This window comes from Humulus lupulus, chromosome 4, assembly GCF_963169125.1.
Source record: "Humulus lupulus chromosome 4, drHumLupu1.1, whole genome shotgun sequence".
NCBI classification, from domain to species: domain Eukaryota; kingdom Viridiplantae; phylum Streptophyta; class Magnoliopsida; order Rosales; family Cannabaceae; genus Humulus; species Humulus lupulus.
This window is the reverse complement of record NC_084796.1, coordinates 155,836,291-155,864,106: the sequence shown is the minus strand read 5'-3', so window position 1 is coordinate 155,864,106 and position 27,816 is coordinate 155,836,291. Positions and strand designations below refer to the sequence as shown.

Below are 27,816 nucleotides of genomic sequence, written 5' to 3'. Positions count from 1 at the left end.
AACGTAATTATAAACTGACTTCATGACTTAATTAAACCTTATTCATAAACTTATAGTCTATTTAAGGGTCCTTCTCTTTTGTATAATGGCTTCAAGCACCGCGACTCAAGAATCTCAAGTCGTGGCCCGTGTCTAAATCTCCCCTTAGTTGATCCTATGTTTCCCACTTAAGTCGCGACTTGTAAGCCCAAGTCGCGACATTAATTCCTTCCAGCAAGCATACGCGCCTCTGACTTCAACTTGAGTCGCAACTCATAAGTCCAAGTTGCGACTGTAATTCAATTTTTTCTCAAATTTGATTGTCAGCTCATCTCTTCATCAAAACTCGTCCTTTAAGCATGGTATCATTTTTAGTCCAATAACCGCTAAGAGCCTCATTTTCCACCATTTTCGCTTCTTTTTGCATTTTTCTCATGATTCATCGCACCAACTGTAGTGCACCAAAATTTGTTTTTTTAGATTATTTAAATTTTGTGCTTTATTTGATTTAAATGTTAAGTGTGATGAATTGTTTTATTTAAGTGTTGTTATTTTATTTAATTGTTTATTTGTTTTATTTGATTGTTTGTTATTTTATTTAATTGTTAGAAATGTTTTGGTTAATTAATTTAATAAGTGAATAAGTGTGTAACATGTTATTTTACTATTAGTGTTACATTTTATTTAAGTGTGACAAATGAGGTAATTATGTGAGCTATGGTGGAATGCACTAAGGTGCATGATAGATAGTAATGCACCCTAGTGATTTAGTGTGTGCTAGTGCATGGTAGCATGGTGCACATGTGTAGATTTTCTACACATTTTATGTTTCCTTATTTTAGATTTATTTGGGTAATTTATTTAAAAAAAAAGAAAAGAAGAGGGAAACAAGGAGTTGGGCGTGTGACCTAGTGGGAAAGGAATACTTTCCTTAAGATGGTAAAAATCAAAAGAATTGAAGACCATGATCATTTGGGGATAGGCATGATCACATTTTATTCCTTTGTATCTTTTTGAAATAAAGATGAATTAAGAAAAATAAAAGAGAAATGGAAACTTACCTTATTGTCTTTGGGGAGACTTTATGGGGGGATTTGTGATAAAGGGGCTATGAAAGGAGAGAAGAGCCATTGCTCTTGTGTGTGTGTGTGGCTGCCGTGACCTAGAGAAAGAGAGAGAGAGAGTGGCGTGTAGAGAGAGAGAGAGAGAGAGAGAGGAAGAAAGAAAGAAAGGAAGAAGGAAGGAGAAAGTGAAGAGGAACCCCCTAGAGTATGTCTTCTTATTTTTCTCTTTGCATAATCTTTTTTTTGATAATATGATTTTGATTTGTGTTATTTTCTTGTGTGTGTTTGGGTTCTTCCTCCTCCTCATGGTCGCTTTCCCATAAAAACCCTAGGCTTGAACAAGGGTGTGGAGTTTGGGGTATTGATCTTTTGTGTTCTTGATTTTTACAATCAAGAGAGGTAATGGTCTTTTCCTTAGCCTTATATTGTTTTTGGTGGGTTGTATATGAGGTTTTGCTAATGGTGCTAATGGTTGATTTTGGTAGGATTGATGTATAGGATTTAGATTTTGTGAGAGTATGATTTGTGTTTAAGGGTTGTGATGTTGATTTTGCTATGCATAAAAAAAAATTGTAAGAATCTATGAATACTTGTATGGTGATTTCGGCCTAGGTACACCCAAGGGTGTTCTTGATATGTTGTGTGATTTACAATATATTTGATCCATGTTTTAGGACCTATGATATGTGGGTAAGAGAATAAGTGGTAATCTTGATATTTTGATCATGAAATTTTGTTAGATGCATGTCATATTTTGAATGATTAAATTATGAGATGCATGAAAATAATGATAGAAATATGCTAGGTTAATATAAGGCATATGTGAATATGGTGCTTATAAATTTACTATATGCTATTTTATTGATAATGTTTTGTTGGTTTTCATGGAATTGCAACAAATGGTTTTTAAAAGGATTCATGTGATTATGTTAGTGATATTAGAATCATGCATATTATAAGAGCATAATGAGATTTTAGGCATGAATGATTTTATGTAATTTTTAAGACAAAAGTTGAGTTTTACAAAGAATTAAGCTTGCTGTTTTTTTTCAAAATAATTGGGTAAAAGTTGATAAAAAGATGAGTTGCATGCATAAATAATGTTCTTGATGAATGTGTTAATTTTTATGAAATTAAAAGAGGATTTTAAGTCTCATGTTATGATATTGTACCCAATTAATTTCCTACAGAATTTTTATTGAATTTTGAGAAAAAAATGAGTTTATAAAATTGATTATGGTGATTTTAATGATAAAAAAATGGTTGCTGGAATTTTGTAATAAAATATGAAGTAAGTTTCACTAAAAATGAATTTGATTAATTTTTGGAATAAATTATTTTTTCTAAGTTATGGTAATATTGAAAAATGATATTTTAATGGTATGAATGCATATTTTGATAAATAATGATTTTTCTTTATTTTGATTGAGAAAAATATTTAGACTCTATTTATTTATGATTTTTGAATAAAATAAATAGTGGCTGAAAGTTTGTTTTAAAAATGTTAACAATTGTTATTAAATTGTCACATATGGGTTTTTACTACTTAAAAACTAAGTCTTAAATAAATTAAATCAAAATGTATTTTTCCACACTTAAAATATATTTTTCACATCATTTTTGTAACACAATAATAAAATATATTTTTCTAAAGAAACATGTTAAAATAGGTATTTTAATTAAATCCAAGCTTGTTGGTTAATTCTTGGTAAATTAATATTTGTTTAATGAAAATGTCACATATTTTATTTTGAGCTAAAATAAAATAAATTTTTGAGAAATTTAATCAACTTAGAAATTTTAAAGAAAAATAAAGCATGTAATATGGCTATTGATTTTCAAACAATAAAAGCAAGAAATGTAGAATTATCGTTTTTGAAAACGTCTTTATTACGCAACATTCCCACGTATGCATGTTACATGCAAATCAACTTTTACGTCCAAAATCATGATTATTATTCAACTATGTAATTTTTATAAAGCAATCATGTTAGTAAAATGGGTAGAACGAGCATTATTCTTTTTGGTGATAATTGCATGTTTTAGTGTAACTGTTATCATGAGTGCATGGCCCATGCACACATGAGTTGTATGGAAGGGCAAAATAGTAATTTTATGAACCTAAGAAACGTTATTTTGATTATGATATAGGCTCGTTGAAAAGATTGTGAAATTCTTAGCTTGGACCTGAGGTAAGAAGTTAGATAGATTTTTATGATTTTATGCTATGAATGGTAAGGCTGTTATATGAATGAACTGTTATGAAATTATGAATGCCTTAATATGATGATCTGTTGAATGTGATATGTGTATGGATGTTAGATACATCAAACAGAATGCGATGTTAGATACATCAAATAGATTTCGATGTCAGATACATCGAACGAGTTACTAAGGACATTGAGACGTGACTCCTAGGGCGGACGCGCCGAGGTTATTCAAGGACCAGTGATCTCCTGTTTACCTCATAGGGTGACATGGACAACTAGCGTTCCATGCTCATCATGTATGCTGTATGTTTGTGATATGATGATATGTCACATTTATGTTATGATATGATGAAATGTTACATTTATGTTATGATATGATGATATGTCACATTTATGTTATGATATGTTGATATGTCACATTTATCTTATGATATGTTGATATGTCACATTTATGTTATGATATGATGAAATGTTACGATTATGTTATGATATACCATGATGTTTTTAGATGAACGTTAGTATTTGGTTGTTTGTTGTTTTTCTTACTTGCTTATTTGCTTGTACTTCCTTACTGGGCTTTTAGCTCACTTCCTTACTTTCCTTCCAGGTAGCAAATAGGATTTCTCTATGGCACGCGTGGTGACGTGAGGAGTTCTTCATCATGGGGTGTATGGCGTGGGGCAATCCTATGGACGATTAAACGATCAACGTGGAACGCCATTTAAATTATGTTTTGTTTTAAGAGACTTTCCTAAAATTATCAGTGGGACTCTGTTATTTAAATTATTTGGTTTTCTTGAACCTTGCATAAAAACCTATGCTTTATTTTAAACTTATGGCGCCAACTTGCATGATTTTAAATAAGTCCCCCTGAGACTTTAATAATGGGTGGTATTCTTTTATAAATTACGTTATGCGAATGTTTTGTAAGTATTAGTCTAGGGCGTTCTTTACACCAACCTAAAACAAAGACAAACAAAAGTGTAATCTTGCACAAAACACACATAAAAACTCAAGATTACCACAAAAACACCTTCTAAAATGACCCTAAAATGAAGTTATCATCTGCAACATTGTTGCTTGATCGAATTTGATGAACATCAAATCACCACTCTTTCGAAGATCATGTGTGAAGAAGAACTGCAGTGAAATGTATTTAATTCTATCTCCTTTAAGGTATTATCCTTTTAGTTGAGCAGTACATGCATTATTATCTTTATAGAGAATTGTTGGTATTTGTTTATCGGGTGATAATCAACATGTTCCTCAAATATTTTGTTTCGTTGATCTCAACCACACATTTTCCCCTGCCTCATGAATTTCAAGTATCTTAACATGATTTAAAGTTGCCTCGTTAAAAACCTTGTCAGGAAAACCCAGTGGGACAAAACCCGAACTAAGGGAAAAAGAGTGCAACAAGTATATATCTCATCTGCTTTTCATTGTAATTATAAATCAACATAAATTATCTATGATCACATATTTACTATAACTCTTCTATAGCATATATGTAGAATGGAATATGAATATTTATCCAACATATTAAATCAATCATGTATATAACCTTGTTCATTATCATATCATATCAACAATGTTATAATATGCATCATATTTGTGGATATTCATTATCTATGACTATGTTCAATCCAAATTTTGAAAGTGAATTATGATTACATGAATGAATATCTTCGATAATATCAATTTTCATTTGCAATAAACATGGTACTTGAGGACCATATATTTATTGCATTCTCGTTACATGTTCTTTAATTTCTACATTAAGTGATCATATACACTATGATTCTTTATGCATACGAAGTTCTTTGGGACTTCTCTACTCATATTTTAATCTATAAACAAAGAATATATTTAATAATTCCCAATCGACAAGATGAAATAAGAAACCCTTCTTCAATAGTTTATAAAATAATCAGGAGCTCTTCAAGAGCTTTTTACAACGTATTATTTACGAATTCACATTGCATAGATAATCATACTTGTAATTTCAAATAATTATCCACCTACATTTCTTTAATCCAGACAAAGATCTTTATTGTATAATGCGCGCAACTTTGAATTTATATCTCATAAGACATGTTAAATTCTTCTTGAATTTTTCCGGTAAGACATATTTTAAATCCTCATATTACTAGGAGCTCCAAATAAATAATTTGTGTTACAATGTTAATATGACACATATCAATTCTCATAAAGCATATATACTCCAGACTATAATCAAATCTTGATTATATTTTCTCATAACAATATGTATATGCTTTCATTTAATCATTCTCTTGTCTATGCAAATTTTGTACAATAATTCATTTGTGTACAAATATACAAAATTCTCATTAGAATTACATTTTCTTGTACAAATATTTATTTCTACACCTACAAGTTTTACTTCACTTTATGTGAGTAAATTTATACTTTCTGGATTGCGTCATATGATTTTGGCCAAAATTATATATACATCGATAATTGTCGACCCGTTTAATATCATGATCATTGATATCTCCTATTAGTTTATTGTATATCATTTTGTATTGTCGACAATAATTCATAATATGATAATTTCCTCCCATATTGACATAACTTAAAGAGATCTCATTATTTTCAACATACTTGTCAAACGTGTATATTATTTATAGGTACCTATATAACCACTTCAAGGGCTTTAATTATATTCAACTTTATTATGTCTATAACTTCTTTAAGGAGTCTCTTCAGAAGCACCATTTTTACTTAATGTTCAAATTATCAATACTTTATAACATCAAGGTATCTTCATGAGTGCCTCTTACTTACAACATCTTCAAGACGAACCAAATAATCATTTGTTTTCATAATTTCTACTTTGTTCAGTTACGCTTCAAGTGTTATTAGACTCATTCTGACTCAATTTAAATAATATTGATTTGCATTTGGAATACATATATGTATGCTTTTATCATTCTGAACTTCTAGTTCTTATTTTGTGCAAGGATCATTTTTCAAAATATTCACCGATCCAACTGCATTTCTCCTCCCTTGGTCGAAAGAATATTTTTAAAAATTAATACAACCTGTAGGGATCACTATAACTCAATATTTGCTCAAACTCATATATATTATTGGGTCATTGAACTTAAGGTTCAATAAATCATAATTATGAACTTATTTCATTTTCAAGAATGAGTCGTATATATGTATAAGTGAAAATATACAAGCTTATAATTCTTGTAAGTGCGTGATCATACAATCTTATCACATCGATAAGAAATTATGTAATAAAATCCAACAATGATTCAAGAATAGACAAAGAATATAATTAAACACTCGTTATCACAATAATATAAAAAAAACATTCTCATACATCTTTGACAAGATGAATAACTATATAGAAAAGTAATTTATACAGGCAAAATAAATTTTAGAAGAAATATAATTTCAACTTATAAACAATTATGAAAAATTTGAGAAATGAACGCACTACTATTCTAATGAGTGGTACTTTTATATATAAATGATATATATGAAGTAAAAAAATTTAACAATAAAACTAGACAAGTAAAATATTTATAAACAGAACATTTGAAAACTAGTTGAAATATTTATATATATATTTTTCTTTTAAAAATACAAGATATTCAAATTTATTTTCACTTCCCATATGCAAAATATATATTCATATTTTCTTGAGCACCATATAAGAATTAATAATAAAAAGAATCTTCTGGTTCTTCATCTAAATTTAGGAAAATTTATACATTTCATTGCATATGATTGATCATTTAATTAATGAACTTCAGGTTTACTATACTTTGTATTTCACTAAAATTTTCATAAAAGTTTCATTTTTGTTTATATACTAGAGAATGGAATAATTTTAATATCCTTCAAAATATATAATAGCATTGATTCTTCAAGAATCAGATTTCTCCATTTGATTTTTGTAATATATTATGTTCAACAACATTATACTTAACAATTTTATCTATCCAATGGTGTGCTTGCTTAAAAGCACAACTATTTTTCAAATATAAACTTATCATTCATTCAAGTTAATATACAATGATAAAAATCATGTTTGTTGTGGCCAAATAGATATAATCATAATATGAATATATCACTTATTTTTCTTTCTCATTTCTTTCCAACAAGTGGTCAAATTTATTACTGAAATAATTCATTCATTATACTTATGACTTTATATATTATATAATTAAATGTACAACGGGTACATATTATAAGTTTTTTTTTGCCACATTCACAATTATATAGAAATTGTAGAACTGGTACATAAAATATGTTTAACTTTAGCTAGCAGTATATTATGTTAAGGTTTCATCAAGGACACTTTGAGGAATGTTATTATAAATTACATTTTGATCAATGAAACAGTTCACTATAATACTAATAATTAGATATTCACTTCTAGGAATGTGCAATGAATAATTGACATAAGTAATAAAACATTCATTTCAAGGAATAAAATGGAAAAGACCATACTTGCTTCTGGCAAGAAATATTGCATATATAACAACATGACTAATAATACGAATACTCTTTAAAATGAAATTCACTTTATTTTGTATCAAACTTTATAATAGTATGATACATTAATACATATGTAACCATAATAGGATTTTAATCCAACAAGAAATTCTTGGGGATAATAGTTTTGCTCCCATTAGACCCCAAAAGTCATCAAAGCAGGTAAGAAACAACTTATTGTGGCAATATATCGCTACAAATAATTCACTGGAGGTGTTAATTTGTAATTGGAGCCCTTTTGTAGTGACAAAAATTGTCATGAAATTGGCTTGTCAGCCAATTGTGGGGACATTGTTACTGTAATTCATGTTTTGTTACTGTAATTGTTGTATTTGAAAACCTATAATGACTACACATTCAAATATTGTCCCTATTATAGCTTATAAATATGTTGCAACAAACAGTGTATAAATAATTTAAAACATATATATGTGTATATAATTGTTTAATTTTGAAGATGAGTCACAACAATTGATGTCAATTAACTATTTTTTTTTTTGCATTAAAATCATAAAATTATAAAATTAAAAATTAATTACTTATAATTTTCTAAGTGTTATAAAATTATTAAGAATACTCAAATATAAAGTATAAAGAAATAGACAGAGTAACAAAAAGAGATGTAAAAAGAAAGTGAAACTCTTGTATATGGTATTTCATTCGGGAAGGATTCCTATTTATACATATAAATAAGCATTAAAGAAATAAGATAATTACAATGAATACAATCAAGAATTAATATTGATATTTTACTTTGAATAAGTTAGTGATTCTTCATTATTATGGACATCCATATATATAATATTTATAACACTAAGAAAATTAAATACTAAAATTTATTAAAAATTTTAATAATCATTAATACTTTTATAGCGGAAAAGAAAAGACCAAAAAAAAAAAACTAACCAAGCCTAAATTGGTAGCATCCTCATTCCTATATTCATTTGCTAGAGGTGGCTGATACTGATCTTGTGTCGCCCGAGATGAACATATTCATGAGTTATTGAAGATCGGCTTGCATATAAAGGTCTGAATGCAGATAAGCCTGCGTGGGACTTGTGGATTTTGGCGCATCTACTCATAGTCTCGCTCATAAAACTACATAACATTGTTTATTTTGCCTAGCATTAATTAATTGGAACATATCCAATGGAATCAGAGGTTATAGGGGCTCCGCAATTTGCATGTAATATGGTGCTTGAGTCTGACTACTGTTGGAAAATCCCTTCAACTAGCATTTGTGTCTTTGCATGTCTCCATGTCGTTCACCCAATACCATTCTTATTATTGCTCTATGGTCGATGGTGGCCGAGGAGTCAGATGAAGAACATGCTTGTTGGATTTGTAGCGTGAGATCTTGTTGCATCTTTTTTCTTTTTCTTTTTTTCTGTTACAAAATAAAGACGTTAGTTACAAAAGAAGAAAATATAATAAGAATTTTTTATCTGAAACATAACAAATGAAATATTATATATGTGCGTAGTTTGCTTCAGCAATCTAATTGACAAACCCCTAACCTTTCTTCCAATGGAAATCGCACAAAGTCTAAATAATCCTTAGTAACTCTTTAACTTCCGGGTCTACCAGAGAAAGTTTTTTGAAAATAATTTTAAATAAATAAATTTTAGAAAGTATTTACCTTACTCTTTCATAATGGCTTTCTGTGAAAGATTTCGAACCCTGATCATTATTCATAATTTTCCTATTCTCTACATTTGTTGTAGCGTGCTCGACAACATTGGGATCTATCCAAAGCTTCACACATTTCTTCCAATATTCATTGAAGTTGACACCCTTTGCAGGGTTCTACAAGGAGCGTTCAATATCAACATCTGTTAGGGATAGAGCCCTCAAAACATAAGTAGTGGGTATTGCTTTTGTGAAATAAATAAAAGTATTGAATTTTTGCATTGGTTGTTTTATATTATTGTTTGAATAATATTATATAAATGTCATAAAATTCTCAAATTGATTAATATGACTACATTCTTGTATTAGTATTAGAAGAATAAAATTACAAGGAGTAAATTTAAATAGTTCGGAGTAAATTAAATTTAACAAGAAAAGTTTAGATTAAATATTATTTATATGATTCACTAGTATCATGAATACATGTGATCTAGAGATCTAAATCACTGATTCACTGATGTAATGGGACATCTTAGTGAAACTACGATGTATAATGAGAATATATAGAATTGGATCTGAAATGTTATTAATGCTTCATTAACTAACGTTTATTTTGAAGAAGAGTTTAAACATATAAACAAATGATCATATACAAATCAATTAGAATCCTAAAGTTATTATAAACTCCTATTTATATTATTTGAGTGATTTGATTCACTCATTAGGGTCTCCGAGAATGATCAGGCTAAATCTTTTATTTTAGGGGCTCATTGATATAGATGGTTGGCAACATAATATAAAGATATGGATTCTATGCCTTCTTCTTCATGAATTGAACAATGATTCCCTTAAGAGTTAACTTTTGGGAGTGAATGGTATTGAGCTCAACTTTATAAATGAGTTTATGAATTAATTGTTCACTAGTAAAAATAATGGTACCTTAAGGATGAAGAAATAGTTAAAGAGATAGAATGATAAACTTATCCTAGCTTTAATTATGAATCATTAATTGATGATTGAATTGTGTGTAATGATTATATGAATGAACACTTATTATAATAAGTACTCAAAAAATATATTGTGTCACGACCCGAGCCATAGGCTGTGGCAAATTTTTAATATCCATAACTTGGGTGATCAAAGGTCCAACTTTGACCCTTGTTGAAAAATAACCATTATAAATGATCATTTTGTTTATACTAAATAGTACCATAATTATAAATAAAAAAAATAATGGAATAACTCTTATAATTATATATAAAAATATTAGTGATTAAAACGAGATCATTTATCATTATGCTTAGAACAATAATATTCTTACAGATATGTAGTTACCAAATAGTTAAATTTAATATGTCATAAATCACCAAATAATAATTAGCATCCATCATTCCTCATTCCTAACTATTACATAGCTAAATAAGCGATACAAACCAAAATGTTCCAAATCAAATACATAAGCAGTGCTCGAAGGATAGGACTAAGGCAAAATAAAACTAAGCTAAACACCTTGGCTCCACTAATAATTCACCTTCCACATTCTCATCACTGGGTTCCTCGAATGGGAGAGATATAGGGGGTGAGCTTATAAAGCTTAATAGGAAAGCAACTAATATCATAGGACCCAAAAAGTTAATTAAAACCCATGCATGGTTAGCTTTGAAACACAAAAGATATATCATCATGTATAAACCAAAATAGAGAGAAACCACAAATAATCATAAGAGCATAGTTACAAGTGCACATCACACTGTCCACTAGATCCCTAGTTCCCGTTACCCACAATAGAAAAACCGACCTCCTAAACCGGGTAGCCGGACCTGATAACCACCACAAGGGGGGGCGGGGGGGGGGGGGGGGGGGGGGACTCAGAACACTTCTTGTATACATATGCTAGATCTTTTCAGCTACATGTGAGTGGACACCTGATCTACCTATAATGAAACGGAGACTAGGTCGTGAAACAACAACATGCATAAATCATGATCACTATGACTCTCATCAGTATAACAAAATGTAGGTAAACATGAAAAGAAAGAAACATATTCCCTTTATATTTTAGAAAATTGGGCAGCATAATAGCTACATTTAAATAAAACCCAAAAATTGTAACCTGCATAAATAAGTGAAAAAAAATATATTTGGCACTTAGTACCCTCAGAACAGAATAGAAAACATGCAGATTAAGTTTTCAATTTTTTAAACATCTTATAAATACAAAATTGGAATATATTTAAAGCTATTCAATACGAGTAAAACATCTTATACTATAGTGATTTAATCCAATTTTTATATCACGCTTTTCCTACGTCCACCAAATGAGAAAATGATTATCATCATTGCATTACTTATTCAAAATCGTGTCCAACGACAATATGACCATATTTAAAATTTCATGTTCCAGAACTTCACTCAAGCGATGCACAGTAGCGGTTTGTGGCGGCAGTGAGTAGTGTATCAGAATCATTGACGAAGGTAGGCGTGGCATGTATCAAAATGACCATGTCGGCAAGTAGATCATGTTCATGTCAACCATCGGTCCAAAAAGTGCTCAGGCTCGTCGGAAAGTCACCAGAAAATGGCGGAGATACCCAAAATCTCGCCGGAGAAAAACAGTGAGTTGACCGAAATGACTTAGTGGGCGACGCTCCTCCCTTCACGCTAGTTCCAACAGTGCCACCCACTCGGCGAACGGTGGTCTGAGTTGGCTGGACAATACAGTCAAAGTTTTGACGACGAAACTTTGACACCTCCGTTCGTGTGCGTCTTAACTCCGATGGCCTTGAGATTTTGGGGATGGGGCTATTGCCGACCACTAGTGCTCTAGCTTCAGCGCATGTCAAAAATGGTGGCTGGCGGTGGTTGGGTCTGGTGCCCCCGTGGCTTGCCGAGAGAAGAAAAAGAAAGAATGAAGGAAATGGAGAAGAAAGAGAAGAGTCTCGGGGAGAGCGAAAGGAGAAGAGAAGAAAAAGAGAGAGTCCTTTGACTCTTTGAATTAGTTGGTCCCACGTATATAAAAAAACAAATTATTTAATAAAATAAATTATGAGTCTTTACAAATTGCCTATAATCGCAAGAGTGAAATCTCATATTTTTACTAGAATAATATTGGGAATAATAAATAACATTATTAGATTAAAGAATTTTAATTAATAATATAAATTTATCGGAGCTTAGAATTATAGGTCCATAGGCCCCCTAAATAATTTTATCAACACTATTCAAGGTAAGAATTGAAATTGGAAAATTGTGTAGAACATATATTTGGAAGAAAATTGTTCTTTGGGAAAATATGTAATTATTAAATGATTGAGATTAGTTAATTATAAATATTAAAATTTAATAAGAAATTAAATAATTTTTATTTATTTCTAATTTTCAAAATGATTAAATAAAAATGAGGTTAATTAATTTTGAATTAATTAAGTAATTATATTTAAATGTCATATAAAAATAGTTCAAATTGGATTTGAATTTGGATTAATGATTATTCAAATAATTAATTATTAAGATAATAATTAAATAAAAGATAATTATGATTGGATTAGGATTATCAGTTATTTAGATATTTGTTACAAATATAGTTTGAATAATTTAATATGTTTAAAGATAATAAAAAGTAATTATTTTTTCAACAAATATTTAAAATAAGTTGGGACACATTTCATTGTGTTATGCCATGTGTCACATGCGAGACACAGTTCTTGGACGATTTTTGGCGTGTACACTAAGAGTTGACTAAGTCTGTGACTCTTTAGTTATTTAATTATTATTTTATTAGGATATATGATTAAATTTGATTTAATTATTTCAAATAATAAAGTGTTAATTAACAAACCCTAGATTAATAATATAAGTAGTAATTATTTTTCTAGGCCTGATAAGTTTCACATTATTGAGCAACTCAGTGAAAGAAAAACATGGTAATATTTTACTCTCTCAAGAAAACCTGAATTTCTCAAGCGTATTCAATAGATCTCATGTGTTGAGTGCATCTAGTGAATTACAAATATTCCCTTTGTTTTTTTACGTGTCCATACACGTCTTAAGGTGTAGAGAATGGTTAAGAAGATCGTGGTTTGAGCTCTTGATGAAAAACTTTTGGATTGGATGTTCATTTATTAATACTAAAACATAACAAGGAATCTTGATAGTGCATCAACTGGTATGATCTCATATTCTTTATATATTATTGTTATACCCAAAAATTGGAGAATGCATTCTAGGAGAGCTAAGGGGAGTGGTCCTAGGAGAACCCAAGGAGGATGTGGTCCTAGGAGACCCCAAGGGAGTGATCCTAGGAGAACCCAAGGAGAAAGTGGTCCTAGGAGACCCCAAGGGTGTGTTTGAGGTAAGCCTCCCAAGATTTCCTAAGTGTTGGCTCGAACGTATCCAAGGTAAGTAGCTAAGGAGGAGGAGTCCCATGCAAGTCAAGAATGGGGACTTAGATTTTGCCAAGGAGAGCCTACACAATGTCCGATCGGACATGCTTGGGAGATGCTAAAGGAGAATGCTTTGAACTTGTCCAAGGTAAGGTGCCAAGGAGGTTGCCTCGGACCACCTTGGTCTGAGGAGAAGACAAGGAGATTGGTTCATGGAGGAACATGGCATGCTAGAGGAGAGTGCCATGTTAGAGGAAAGAAGTGCATGTCCTACCACCATGCACGTTCAACCCACAAAAACATGTCATACCACCATGCACGTCCGACCAACACTTGCATGAGTGGTCAGTAGGAGGTGGATCAACTAGCCAGAGGAGACTAAGTCAAGATTCCCAGAGACAACTTCAACAACATACGCGGGAATCTCTCATTCTTCCCACAAATGGGGGGTTTGCTACATTTCGAATTTTGAATGTTTCTTTGTAATATAAATATAAGATGAATAATAAAATATTCCTATCGTAAGGGGATATCAGTTGAGGATCCCAGGCCTATAAATAGAGAGCTTATGGGATGAGAGAGGGGTTCTTCTTCTGCTTCTTCTTTCTAGAGAGAGAAAATTGGGTCTGTGTATTCTAGAGAGAGAAAGTGCTGATATATGAGAGAACTTGTGTATTTTCACAATCTATACTGAAGAAACTCAGTTGGCTTAGTCCATCTGATCTTGAGTATAATCTATAAATCACAACTCTAAGTGGATTAGGCTATTACCGACAATCGGGGCTGAATCACTATAAAAATCTCTTGTGTGTTCTTTATTTTCTTTATTATACCGTCTGTGTCGTTTACATTCTCTTGAAGGCTTGTCGTTATTGACGTTCTCACATCGTTGGCTAAAAACGCAGTCAACAATTATGATTAATGTATGTATATATATTGATCCATTATTTAAAATATATTTTTAATAAATGATTTGCAATACTAGGTCTACCACCTATCGCGCTTTTGTTGTGCATCTTGGAAAACCGTTTCCAACAATTTATACTAGAGTGTTAATTAATCTTTGCATACATTTATTGTTGTATGGGTATTTATACAGTCTTATATTTTTGTAATATATGTGAATAGATGGATGTATGTAGGGATGAATGTTTATTCTTAAAGGTTGTTAATTATATGGTATTTTGGGTTTAAGAATCATTCTTATTCTAGATCTCAAAAGTGATTTGGGGCATAACATTTTTGTAATTTAATTTTCTGCAAATTTTTTTTATTAAAATTCTCCACCATGGAGATTAAGACTACAATATACAAAAGGAGAAACTATGAGACGACGACATGTGAGTGGGGGCCACATAGTGACACACCCACAACTTGGTCGTGGTGCTACCTTCCCGTGAGGCCAAATGGGAATATGGGTGCTATGCCTAGAAGTCGTGGCTCATGCACACCACCGCACAGTGCTTAGCCCCATGCCTCCCTATCTTTGTGCGTCTATCGCGTGCTAAGGTGTCAAGCACCAAGCACGCACACGCAATTAGGCTTGTGGCACAAGGGCAAGTTGTTGGCTAAGCCTGCCACACATCCTGACCCCACCTCAATGTGCTTTGGCTTAAGTTTGTGTAATTTTAATTTTGTAATTAGTTTAATTTTAATCTATCAATAAAATTCAAAATTAAATGGGAAAGTATTTTTTTTAATTAAAGTAGCGTAAAAATTGTTTGTCGTTCACAAAGATCCAAAGTTTAATATGGAGAGCTCTTTGAGGACCTTGGATGTAATTTATATTTATTTTCTCTTTTATTTGTATTTATTGTAAGAATTCTAAGTTTTCTAGAATTACCCAAGACACCCGGCCTCCATTATTTTATTTAAATGCTTGAATATGATAAAATGTGTTTAATAACATTATAATGTATTGTAGCATATGCCACACATATTACCCACACAATATTCAATTAAAGCATGTATCTCATATGATTAGAAACATATTTTGATTTTGGAATGTCCAATTTGATTATATGTTTTTATTTGATGATTCATATAGTTGACCTAGTTTAAATTAGTTAAATATGATAATTTGATTTTAGAGAGTTTATCTCAAACTTATATGATAACTTAGATTTATTAGATAGACTAATGATATTCTTAGTAATCAGAGCATTAATAGACTAAATTCATTAAGGGTCAATTTATTAGATTTATTAAATTTGTTTAATATGATTAGTTTTTATTAGAATATCATTTTATTAAATTAATCATAATACACTACTATAATTTGGACATCAGCCATCGGACATGAGAGGTCAGTTCTCCTTAAACTAACTTAACACATGTTCATAAGTCGGTTTACACAGAACTGACCTATCATGTATGTTCAAGGTAAGCATGGGAGGTCGGTTGCGCGGGAACCGACCTACCATGTGGACATGGTAGGTGGATTCTGTGTGAACCGACCTCCCATGCTTGTAGAAGACATAGTAGTTCGGTTCTAACAAAACTGACCTGCCATGCTACCATGGCAGGTCAGTTCTGTGTAGAATGACCTACCATGTCCTACCTTGCTGACATAGTAGGTCAGTACTATATGAATCGACTTATCATGTCACATTATTATTTATTTTACATTACTTGAATTTTAAAATATATTCATAAAATTTATATTTATTAATATTACATTATAATTATATTTTATAAATACATTTTTTAATTTAATATTATTTACAATTCAAAATAAATAAATAAAACTTGATAAGAAGTGTAACGCCCTACTCCCTTAGAGCCGTTACTAAGTGAATTTTTAAGACAAAACGGTGCAATGAACTCGCTAATCGAGGTTTTGAGGCAAAAGTGTGACTAATAAAAGTTAAGGCTGTAATCCTTGAAAATGCGTTGACTCAATAAAAACTTCTAGTTTTAAACAATTGGGATCCCAAAAATAAGGTTTGAAAACCATTTTCATCTTGAAGTAAGTTTACAGTTGATCAGTTATAAAATCATAGATTATTACAGCCAATTTCAAATAAACCCCCAACCAAAGCAGTCGGGCAGGCCAAACATGTACGCGTCGCTTCACGCTCTCCGTACTCATGGTTGGTTGACTCAGTCTTTGCCCTACCTGCAACACGGAGCACCCGTGAGCCGAAGCCCAGCAAGAAAACTCATGCAGAACATAACATATGCAGTTAATACAGTTTATCATAACAGATAATCCACAGATAAACAATTCAATCAATAGACTAAGCAAACACGGCCATGCCACCCCAGAGCCTTACCAAAGCCCTGGGGTATCGGTTCTCACCGCGAGGATAACTCATGTATCCCTTGGGTCCCACCCTGAATATAGCATCCCATGTGCTAGGTGTTACTTTCGGCCCACGGCCGCCCCGGCCTACGCCGTTCTCGGCACTTGCCGTTCATTTCATCATAATCACACATATAGTACATTCAAAATAATCATTCACACATCATGATTCATTTAAGGTTAAACATTTGCACACAACACAATCTGGGGCCATGCCCTGCAATCATCTCATCATGCAACATGCAATATAGGGCCATGCCCGGCAATCACACTATGGGCCCATGCCCTATCCTACGGGTGTTATAGTTTTCTTACCTTAGTTCCAAATGCTTTAAATAGAAAATGACGGCCCCCGAGCACGATCCACTTCCCGAGCACTAGCTTAACACCTAGTCACAACCAAGATAATGGATACCAATAAGATTAATCTCAAATGAGTTTCTAAACCAAGTTCTAGTACTCGGAATGTTGAAATTCACCAAACATTGTAAAAGACTCAACCCCGAGCACCCTAGGTTAAATTCCCAAGCCCAAATTCTCAAAATCCCAAAATTCCTTAAGCGCCGCGGCATGGCCCAACCATGCCGCGGCATGGCCCCCAAACAGAGCCACAAAATGCCCAGAAACAGGTAAGGGCCACGGCCCTACATGGACCATGCCGCGGCCCGCCCTCCATCCTCAGCACAACTAAGCCTTCAAGGGCCGCGGCCCTCCAAGAACCATGCCGCGGCCCGACCCTTCGAACCCAGAAAAACCCACCATTTTCAAGCTTAAAACCTCACCTTAAGCCATCCCAAAGCTCCCAAATCAAAACCAATTAATAATCACAACATTAGGATGGTTTAAACAACACAATTCCACCAAAAATCCAACCTAACACTCACCAAGATCCCAATTCCAAATTTCTGAAATTTCAAACCTAAAACTCAAAACCAACCATGGAAATTCTCAATTTCAACCATCAAACTTTAATTTAAACCTTACCTCAGTTGTAGAATCATTTCCCAAAGGATCCCATGACCTATCTTCAAAGTTTCAAGCCTCAAACTCCACCTTGAACATCAAAATCCATAAACATTCACAACCCAAAAAAATCTCAGAAATTTAACTTGAGAAAAAGAATTAATTGCTTACCTTTACCCTGATTTGTTCTTGATTAACTCTTGAGCTAAACCTCAAAATCCCACAATCAATTTTCAGAATTTCAAGCTTGATCTCTCCTAAGATTTCTGTGGATTCATGAAAGAAAGAGGAAAGAAAGAAGAAGAAGAGAGGGTGGAGGCTGGGTCGGTTTCTCTAAGTCTCCAAATGGTTTATTTGTTTTGTTTTTATAACTTAAGCTGGTTACCTCAAGGTTCGGGGTACCAAAATATCCCCGAGGCAAAAATGGTAAAATCCCCCAGTATTCCCGCCTAGACATCCTAACCTCAAATATATCTCCAATTATTTATTTTCATAACCCAACATAAAAAATACTCCTTGACTCGCTCAAAGTCAAACATAATGCCCCGTTGTGACTTTTCCCCGCTATCCAGCTCTAGGATCGCCTCTTGCCGAAAGTTACACATCACGGATATACCCACATACCACTGTGGTCTCAACAATCATCACATATTAATACAGTTATGCCCAACATGGCCAAAATTACAATTATGCCCTTCTAACACAATCCGGGCCTACATGCATACTAATATACATAGTCATGCATCTTAAATAATCAAATAGTCACATAACACACTTTAAATCATAACCATGCATTTAACTCATAAAATCACACATAAATCCCAACATGCCCTCCTGGCACACTAATCAAGGCCCTTAAGCCTTATTAGCGATTTTGGGTCGTTACAAGAAGTATCTTAAATAATTTTTTAAATGACATGGTAGGTCGGTTTTACGAGAACTGACCTACCATGTCATTATACAAATATATTATTAAAGATACTCTAATTTGATTTTACATTATTTGAATTTTAAAATATATTAATTTATTTAAACAATACATATATAATTTATTTTGCGTATGAAATACGTATAAAAAGTATAAATTTATCAATATTAAATATTAAAATTTTTTTGTAATATAAATATATCAATTAATTAATTGTAATTAAAAAAAATTTAATTTAATTTAATTTTATAAATAAGAAAATATTTTAATTAATTGCGTCGAGCTTTGGTTCCCAGTTTTCTCTCTTCCATGGCGAAGAAGAAACGTGTGGTTCGAAAGCCTGCACCTCGATTGTCTGATCATGGATCAAGCAGTAGTCAGATTGATGAGAAGGAGGAAGCTGGTGGTGTGATTTCTACTACTGGATTAAATTTGATAGCAGAAGCTGTTAATGTTGGGGAAAATGTGCAGGAAGATTGTCTTGTCGAAACAGAGGTTAATCCTATTTCGACCCAAGATCATCGATCGAGTATGAATTGGGCTCAGGAAGTGGAAGAAGAGATGGATGCTGATGCTGATCAGGAGAAATTCCAGACTTTAGCACGGAATCACTGGAAATCCTTTACGAAGGAAAACATGTTTGCTCGCGATCCCCAACTTACGTACATGGAACCATTGATCAAAGATGGCATTAAGATTGCTCAAGTCGACCCTGAGGAGGTGAAGATCGAAACTGCGAACTGGAGTTCAGCAGTAATCTGTATGGTACTTGGTGCGAACCCTCCAATGGCGGTGTTTGAGGGATATATTAAGCGAATTTGGGGTCATCTTTGGATTGCACAGATAGCTCGTATGTCTATGGGATTAACGATGGTGAAATTCAATGATGATGCAACTAGAGATCTGGTTTTGGAGGCTGGTGTTCTTCAATTTGATAGAAAACCAGTCATAGTCAGACCTTGGTCAACAGATCTAGATGCGGTGAAGCTAGTTCGATCAGTTCTGTTATGGATTAGACTTCACGATTTAGGTCTTCAGTATTGGGGGAACAAATGCCTAAGTGCATTGGTTAGTACTGTTGGGAAGCCTATTATGGTGGACCAGCATACTAGGGATCGCACAATGGTTCAATTTGCTCGTTTTTTGGTCGAGATGGACATCACGGATACACCACCAAGAACGATTAAATTTCTTAATCAAAATGATCAGTTGGTGGAACAGGGGATAGATTACGAATGGTTGCCTGTGAAATGTAAAACTTGTTCGGGTTATGACCACATTATGGCAGACTGTAGGAAAGGGGAAGCTGAGAAGAAAGTGAGGAAAACAGAGAGGAAGGCTCCTATGACTAAACCAGAGGAACACATTCAGAATCCACCCATTTCAGTTCCAGATTCCTCTAAGGTGATGTCTAAACCCTCTGGTTCAGTTAAAAAAGATGATCAATCGTTGAATAATGATGATTGGAAAACTCCTAGAAGAACTGCTGGTTCAAAAATGAAGGAACCTGTTCTAGGTACTACTACAGATCTTGACCAAGATTTTGGGCAAAGATCTGTGAATACTTTCAGTGTTTTGCAGGAAAAGGAGGGATGCGTGGAAGAGGAGGTAGAGTGTAGAGAGACAAGGGGTCCTGGATTAACTACTACCTAATCATGGATAGTTGCACCATAGGAAGTTGGAATGTTAGGGGATTGAATAACAAGGATAAGAAAGATTCTGTGTTGGAGTTTTGCAATGTGAATAAAATTGGAGCAGGGGGTTTATTAGAAACTAAGTTGAAAGGGAATAAAGTTCAGGAGTTGATGGATAAAAAATATGTTAACTGGGATTTCTTTACTAGCCCAACTGTTGAGGGCCGTTTGTTGATTATCTGGAGGAAGAGCTTTGTTTGAGTTATAGTAATTGCTGAATCTTCTGAACATGTTCACTGTGTTGTTAAAATGGCTGGTCAAGCTAATGCTTTTTGTCTCACTTTTGTTTATGGTTTTAATACCATTGAAGATAGGAAGAATCTGTTGCAAAGTCTGGTGCAGCTCAAGTTTCTTGTTAAGCCCTGGTTAATTCTTGGGGATTTTAACTCTGTCTTTAATGTTGATGACAGAAATGGACGGAACCCCATTACGCAAAATGAAATGGTTGATTCAAATTAATGGTTATCTCAGGCTAATGTTGAAACTCTCAAAAGTTATGGTTCGATTTTCACTTGGACCAACAACCAAGATGGCAACAAACGAATCTATTCCAAGATAGATCATGTGTTTGTTAATGAGGAGTGGCATGATGATTTTCCTAACACTACAGCTCGTTTTAGATGGGAAGTTATCTCAGATCATTGCTCGTGTGTTGTTTCAGCTACAGCTACGGAGGAAATTGGGATCAAACCATTTCGGTATTACAATTTCTGGGCAGATCATCAAGATTTCAAGACCATAGTGGAGCAGAATTGGAAGAGACCGATGGCTGCTAGAGGTCTAAAAGGGGTTTACTTAAAACTTATGAGAGTGAAGCATTGTCTCAAGAAATTTAACCATGAATCGATTGGTGATATTGGGAAAACTTATTGGGAAGCTAAAGCTTGTTACAGTAAGGCTAAACAACAGGCTCAATCTCATTCGAGAGACATGAGTTACCAGGAACAAGAAGCAAAAGCAGCTGCAACTTATGACATTCAAGAGAAAATGTACCATAATTTTCTCAGACAGAGGAGCAAAATTACTTGGTTGCAAAAAGGAGATTCCAATACCTCTTATTTTCATGCTTGCTTGAAGAAGAGGAAAGTTGAAAGCAGAATAACAACATTCACTACAGACCAAGGTATGATTAATGATAATTTCTCTGAAGTTGTGGAGCATTTTCTCAATCACTTCCGCAGCTATATGGGAAGCAGAAGCAATGTCAATACCAAGTTAAAATTGAGTTGTATAGAGTAGGGGTCTAAGCTCTCTTTAGATCAACAACTTGGTATGCTGAAACCATTCACTTATAAGGAAATAAAAAGAGCGATATTTAGCATTCCTGATACATAGTCACCGGGACCCAATGGATTTGGCTCAGGTTTTTTTAAGAAAATGTGGTCTGTTATAGGGGGAGAAATCTGTGCTGCTGTTTCCAATTTCTTTGATACAAGACTCATGCCACCCGAATTCCATAACACAATGATTTCTCTTATTCCTAAACAAGAGAATCCTGCTAAAGCTATAGACTACAGGCCTATTGCTTGTTGTTCAACGATATACAAATGCATCTCTAAACTGCTTTGTTCTAGACTTGCAACAGTCCTGCCTATTCTGGTTCATCAAAATCAAGGTGCTTTTGTCCAAGGGAGATCAATTGCCCACAATGTGATGATTCTCCAAGACATCTTGAAGAACTATAGAAGGAAAAAAACTTCTCCTCGCTGTACCATCAAGATTGATATCAGTAAGGCATATGATACTGTGGATTGGAACTTTGTAGAAGATCTGCTTAATGCTTTAAACATCCCTGGTAGATTTGTTCAACTGGTGATGATTTGTATCAAAAGCACATCTTACTCTCTTCTTATGAATGGTAGGATTCAAGGAGGTTTTCAAGGTGCTAAAGGTCTTCGTCAAGGTGACCCCTTATCCCCTCTGATCTTTGTTCTGATTATGGAATATCTGTCGATAAGTCTTCTTCAAGCTGCTCAGGACTCTAATTACAGATTTCATCCTCTTTGCAAAAGTTTGAAGCTAATAAACTTATGCTTTACGGATGACTTGATTCTTCTCCGCAAAGGGTCCAAATAGTCCATAAAATTTCTAAAAGAAGTCCTGGATGGTTTCGGTGCTACTACTGGGCTCCATATCAATGTCAGCAAATCTCAAATCTTCTTTGGAGGGGTTGATCCCAGGGAGAAGGAGGAGATCATTAGTGAAATTGGTTTGGCTGAAGGTACCTTTCCTTTAAAGTACTTAGGGGTGCCTTTAAGATCAACTAAATGGAGGGCTGAAGATTGTGGGATTATCATTAAAAAAATCAAATTGAGGCTTCACACTTGGGGAAGCAGACACTTGTCCTTTGTTGGCAAAATTCAACTAATACATTCTGTATTGCTTGGACTTCGAAATTATTGGATGAGTATTTTCATTCTCCCTCAAAGTGTTACTAAAGAGGTAGAGAAACTTTGTTGAGGATTCCTTTGGGGAATGAATGGGAACAGAAGCAGAATTCATATGGCCTCTTGGGAGAAAGTTTGTCTTCCAAAATCTTATGGTGGTCTCGGGTTTAAAGAGGGGACCAAATGGAATCAAGCTATTCTAGCTAAATACATTTGGGCTATCAATGAGAAGAGAGACTTACTGTGGGTAAAGTGGGTTAACAATGTTTATCTCAAGGAGGTTTCCATATGGTCTTACGAGTTAAAAATGGACACAAGCTGGTACTGGCGCAAACTATGTAGATTGAGACAAAAATTTTCTCATTCTGAGATCTCGAAGGCAGGAAGCTCGGGTAAGTTCTATACTTCTGCTTTATATAACAGTACCCTTCCTCCTACTCAAGTCAGCTATCACAGGGCCATTTGGAGTAGTCTCAACTTGCCTAAGCATCGTTTTGTGCTATGGCAAGTGGTGAACTCTCAGCTGTTAACGAAAGACAATATGAGTAAATTTCACATTGTCTTAGAATCTATGCTTTGTCCTGTTTGTGGAGACCAACCTGAAACTCATCACCACATCTTTTTTAACTGCTGCCTCTCTCGAAGGGTTGTGGAGCTAGTGTTTAAGTGGCTGGGATTCAGAGGTTGGCCTATGGACTTCGATGGTTGGTTGAGTTGGATTTCCCTGAAAGCTACGGGTATCGTGAGACTAATTAGCATATCAACTATTGCAGCATCTTGTTATTGTTTGTGGCTGAACAGGAATAGGTGTGTTTTTGAAGGCTATTCCAAAACTGATTCTTTGATTGCTATTGATGTAAAGAGTATAGTGACTTACAGGTTATTCATTGTAAAAAAAATAGAAGAATGTCAAGACAAGAGAGAGATTTTATACATAGATTAAATTGTAATTAGGTCCTGTTTGTTCTGAAGTAGCAGCTTGTTGCTTCTTTTGTTTCGGTTTTGGTGAGTTGAGGGTGTAATTTGCTGGTTGATTATTGAAGTATCTTTCTTCTTGATCAATTTTTTTTAATTAAATAGTATTTATGATTTAAAATAAAAAAACTTTATAAAAATAATTTAGAGTATATATTTGATAATATCATGTTACATGGTAGGTCGGTTGTGTGAGAACAGACATACCATGTCATTATAAAAATATATTATTAAAGATACTCTAATTTGTTTTACATTATTGGAATTTTGAAGTATATTAATTTAATTAAGCAATACATATATATAATTTATTTGGGTATGAAATAAGTATAAAAAAATATATACTATTAAATATTACATATATTATAATTTTTGAAATGTTAATAAATCAATTAATTATTAATAATAAAAAAATTAATTTAATTTTTATAAATAGGAAAATATTTGAATTTAATAGTATTTATAATTTAAAATAAAAAATAAACTTTATAAAATGATTTAAAGTATCTATTTAATAAGTTTTTAAATGACATGGTGGGTCGTTTGTGTGGGAAATGGCTTCTCATGTGACATGGTAGGTCGGTTGTCGAAAATGACTTCTCATATGACATGGTATGTCGGTTGTGAGAAATGACTTCTAATGTTACATGGTAGGTCGGTTGTGTGGGAACAGACATACCATGCCATTATAAAAATATATTATTAAAGATACTCTAATTTGGTTTTACATTATTGAAAATTTAAAATATATTATTTTATTTAAATAATACATATATGTAATTTTAATTGGGTATATATGAAATAATTATAAAAATATATATTTATATACATATATACTTATTAATATTATATATGTTATAATTGTTGAATAATTAAATTAATTAATTATTAGTAATTTAAAAAATTAATTTAATTTTTTAAAAGAAGAAAATATTATAATTTAAATTATATATTTTTTCAAATTTTAAAATTAAATTAAAAAATTACATATTTATAAATATTAGAATAAATTAAATTAAATAAAATGGAGATTTAAAATTTTAAAATAAAATACCATGTGAAAATTAAGGTATAGCAAATAAAAGCCCCAAATGTTTTTAAGTTGTACCTTGTTTCACTGTACACCCCCGCTCATTCCTTTTCTTCTTCTTCTTCATTCTGCCAAGGACCCAAACCCCCGCTATTTTGCTACTTAGGTCGGCTGGTTGTAAATCTTTTGTTATAATTATCATTTAAATTATATTTTTGGAGTCCCAATGTATACAGTAAACGTTTTAGTGAAACATTGTATCTTAACCAAAAATTTTAAACCCTAAACTGTTAATAATACTTAGTCACACAATTATGGCCAAATGGCTCGATTAGCGAGTTTAGCACTATTTTAAAAATGCACACCCTAACGGTCCCTAGGTAGTAGGGCATTACATGTTGTGACTGAAACATATTCAATATTATATTTATCTAAATATCAATCCTAATATGGTTGAAACATGAAAGTTGGAAACACCAAGCTCTCTATATAGTTAATGGTTTCTAATAATTTAGCATTGATAACTTTGAAAACTCTTCCCTAAACCAATACAAACAAATTATTTTGTAAAACAAACCATTTTTGCCTAGACTAAAGATCAAAAGTATAAAACTTTCACTTCTGCCACACTCTACGTTAAAAGAAAATTCGGGAACTAGCAGTATTTCATTCAACTTGAAAATAATAAATAATTACAACAAAGCATTAACTCAATAGCATAAAATAGTGCAAAAAAGAAAAACAGAAAATAGACAAGTAAATAATACCCTTCCTATTAACGAACAAGCCAATCCAAGAGTTCAACAAATTCAATAACAACCTCTAGTCTTTTAAGAAATACAGATATCTAGACCACAAAACAGTAATACAAAAACATTTTCTTTAGATATAAATACCCAAAATAAAAACATCTCAAATATCACAACACGATTGAACAATTGATAAACATATTTAGAAATCCAATCTTACACCACTACAGAAACATTTTGAGAAACCAAATCCTTTAAAAACAACATTTCATTATGAGAATATCAAAATACAACAAAAATACATTATAAGAAATGAAAAATCAAGGAATAACAAGTTTAATAGAGGATCCCTGATAATTCAAAAGTAAAAGCAAGACACATTATTTCATTAGTAAAGGACTTGTGATAATTTTAAAATGCTATTGTGATTATTCATAAATATTTGTAACCAAATTTCACAAATTCCCTTAATTAAAATGAAACTCAAAGCAATTAGGAATATTTGATTGCACGAGTAATTCTCTCAATCAAATAAGCTGCAGAAACAAGTTCCATGACTATGTTCAAATCCAAAATAACTAGAAAATCAAGTTAAAAGTAAGGCACAACTCACAAGGGGCTTGATGGGAAGCTTAAAGCTAAATGCTATTGAGAGACTTCTCTTTTTTTTTATAGCTTTAAGAAATACAAAATTGTCAACTGATACTTCTCTTTTCCTCTGCAGTAATAAAAGGTACACAACAAAGATATAAAAGAGCTTCCTCAACTTAGATAGCATCCTCCACCTCTTTCTTTAGCGAGTTCAAAGTCTATAAGCATTGTCTGAATAACAATACCAAATATAACTATTTCAAGTATATACTTAGAATAAGAAAAATAATCAATTTCAAGGCACAAGTTTAAAGCTAACATACAAAATTCAAACAAAATAAATAAAAAACTTATAATCTTGAAGTATCGAAAAAGTTATACTATTTTCAAGGAAATAAAGTATTAATTTAAAATATACACACTTACACCTTTGTGACAGTCAGAGTCTCGTGATCCACAGGGGGAAAGACCGGGTAAAAAGTTGTGCAATCCCACATTGCCTTGGGAAGGTCAAGTGTGATGATTCTAAGACTGTATCAGATGGATTGATGGGTACTACCTATGCCAAAAAGATGCATCTTCTTTTTAGTAGTCCATCACTGGAGAACTCCAAAGTTAAGCGTGCTTGACCTGTAGTAGTCTCATGATGGGTGACCTCCTGAGAAGTTTTCCTAGGAATCGTGCGAGTGAGGACAAAGTACGCTAGAAAGACTCATTTTAGTTTGCAGGGTCAGCCATCTTTCTAGGAAGCAGTCATAGTGACGTGGGACGTTACCACCTTGACATGACCTATATGCAAATAGCCATTAGATTCATGAGGAAATCGAGTTAAAACTTTACCTCCTGTCACATTCAAATGTGTTTTTGAAGCAGCTCTTTGGTATTGCAGCATCTAAGAAAGTAGTCATCACTCAAATGAGCTTCAGTAAGCATAGGGGAACTCAAAATCTGTTAAAAATTTAAAACAAATAATTGGAACATTTTCAGACAAAATCTAGAAAAAAAACTGTAAAAAATTTTCATTTTCTCTATTGTGAGTGCTCTAAAGTCATTTTATATTGCATATAATTTTAAATAATTGGAAAATTTTGTATAATTGGAAAATTTTATACAAATATATTTTTATTTAAAAGATGATTTTAAATTCCTTTTATTGTGATTTTCAGAATTAACATCTTTAATTAATTTGTAAGTTTGCAAATAATTCCTCATTTAGTTTGATATTATCACAATATGTTTATAAAGGGAATTTGTGTCTAGGTTTTATAAAGAAAATATTGTGTGCTTACTCAAAATCACTTCTGGAATATTTTTCTTTTATTTTTCGTCCTGCTAAAGGTAATAAACTTTAGGAAACACAATCTTTGAAGTAATTAATTGTTATTTCTATCTTGA

The 27,816-nt window shown here is 32.5% G+C and overlaps 2 protein-coding genes across 2 annotated transcripts; both read left to right on the top strand.

Annotated features, from left to right (window-relative positions):
• Positions 1 to 20,650: 20,650 nt before the first annotated feature.
• LOC133832615 (uncharacterized) lies at positions 20,651 to 21,928 on the top strand. The gene is made up of 3 exons (XM_062262932.1): positions 20,651 to 20,855; positions 21,000 to 21,079; positions 21,161 to 21,928. The coding sequence occupies exons 1-3, from the start codon at positions 20,651 to 20,653 to the stop codon at positions 21,926 to 21,928; spliced, it is 1,053 nt and encodes a 350-aa protein (XP_062118916.1).
• A 1,263-nt stretch (positions 21,929 to 23,191) lies between these two features.
• Positions 23,192 to 23,921, top strand: LOC133832614 (uncharacterized). Its single transcript, XM_062262930.1, has 2 exons — positions 23,192 to 23,780; positions 23,878 to 23,921. The coding sequence occupies exons 1-2, from the start codon at positions 23,192 to 23,194 to the stop codon at positions 23,919 to 23,921; spliced, it is 633 nt and encodes a 210-aa protein (XP_062118914.1).
• Positions 23,922 to 27,816: the final 3,895 nt, after the last annotated feature.

Coding starts and splice junctions, on each gene's coding strand:
- LOC133832615 (XM_062262932.1), top strand. CDS start 20,651: ATGGATAGTTGCACCATAGGAAGTTGGAATGTTAGGGGATTGAATAAC. Junction 20,856..20,999: donor TAGCCCAACTGTTGAGGGCC/GTTTGTTGATTA, acceptor ATACCATTGAAG/ATAGGAAGAATCTGTTGCAA. Junction 21,080..21,160: donor TTCTTGGGGATTTTAACTCT/GTCTTTAATGTT, acceptor TGGTTATCTCAG/GCTAATGTTGAAACTCTCAA.
- LOC133832614 (XM_062262930.1), top strand. CDS start 23,192: ATGGCCTCTTGGGAGAAAGTTTGTCTTCCAAAATCTTATGGTGGTCTC. Junction 23,781..23,877: donor TTGGCCTATGGACTTCGATG/GTTGGTTGAGTT, acceptor GTGGCTGAACAG/GAATAGGTGTGTTTTTGAAG.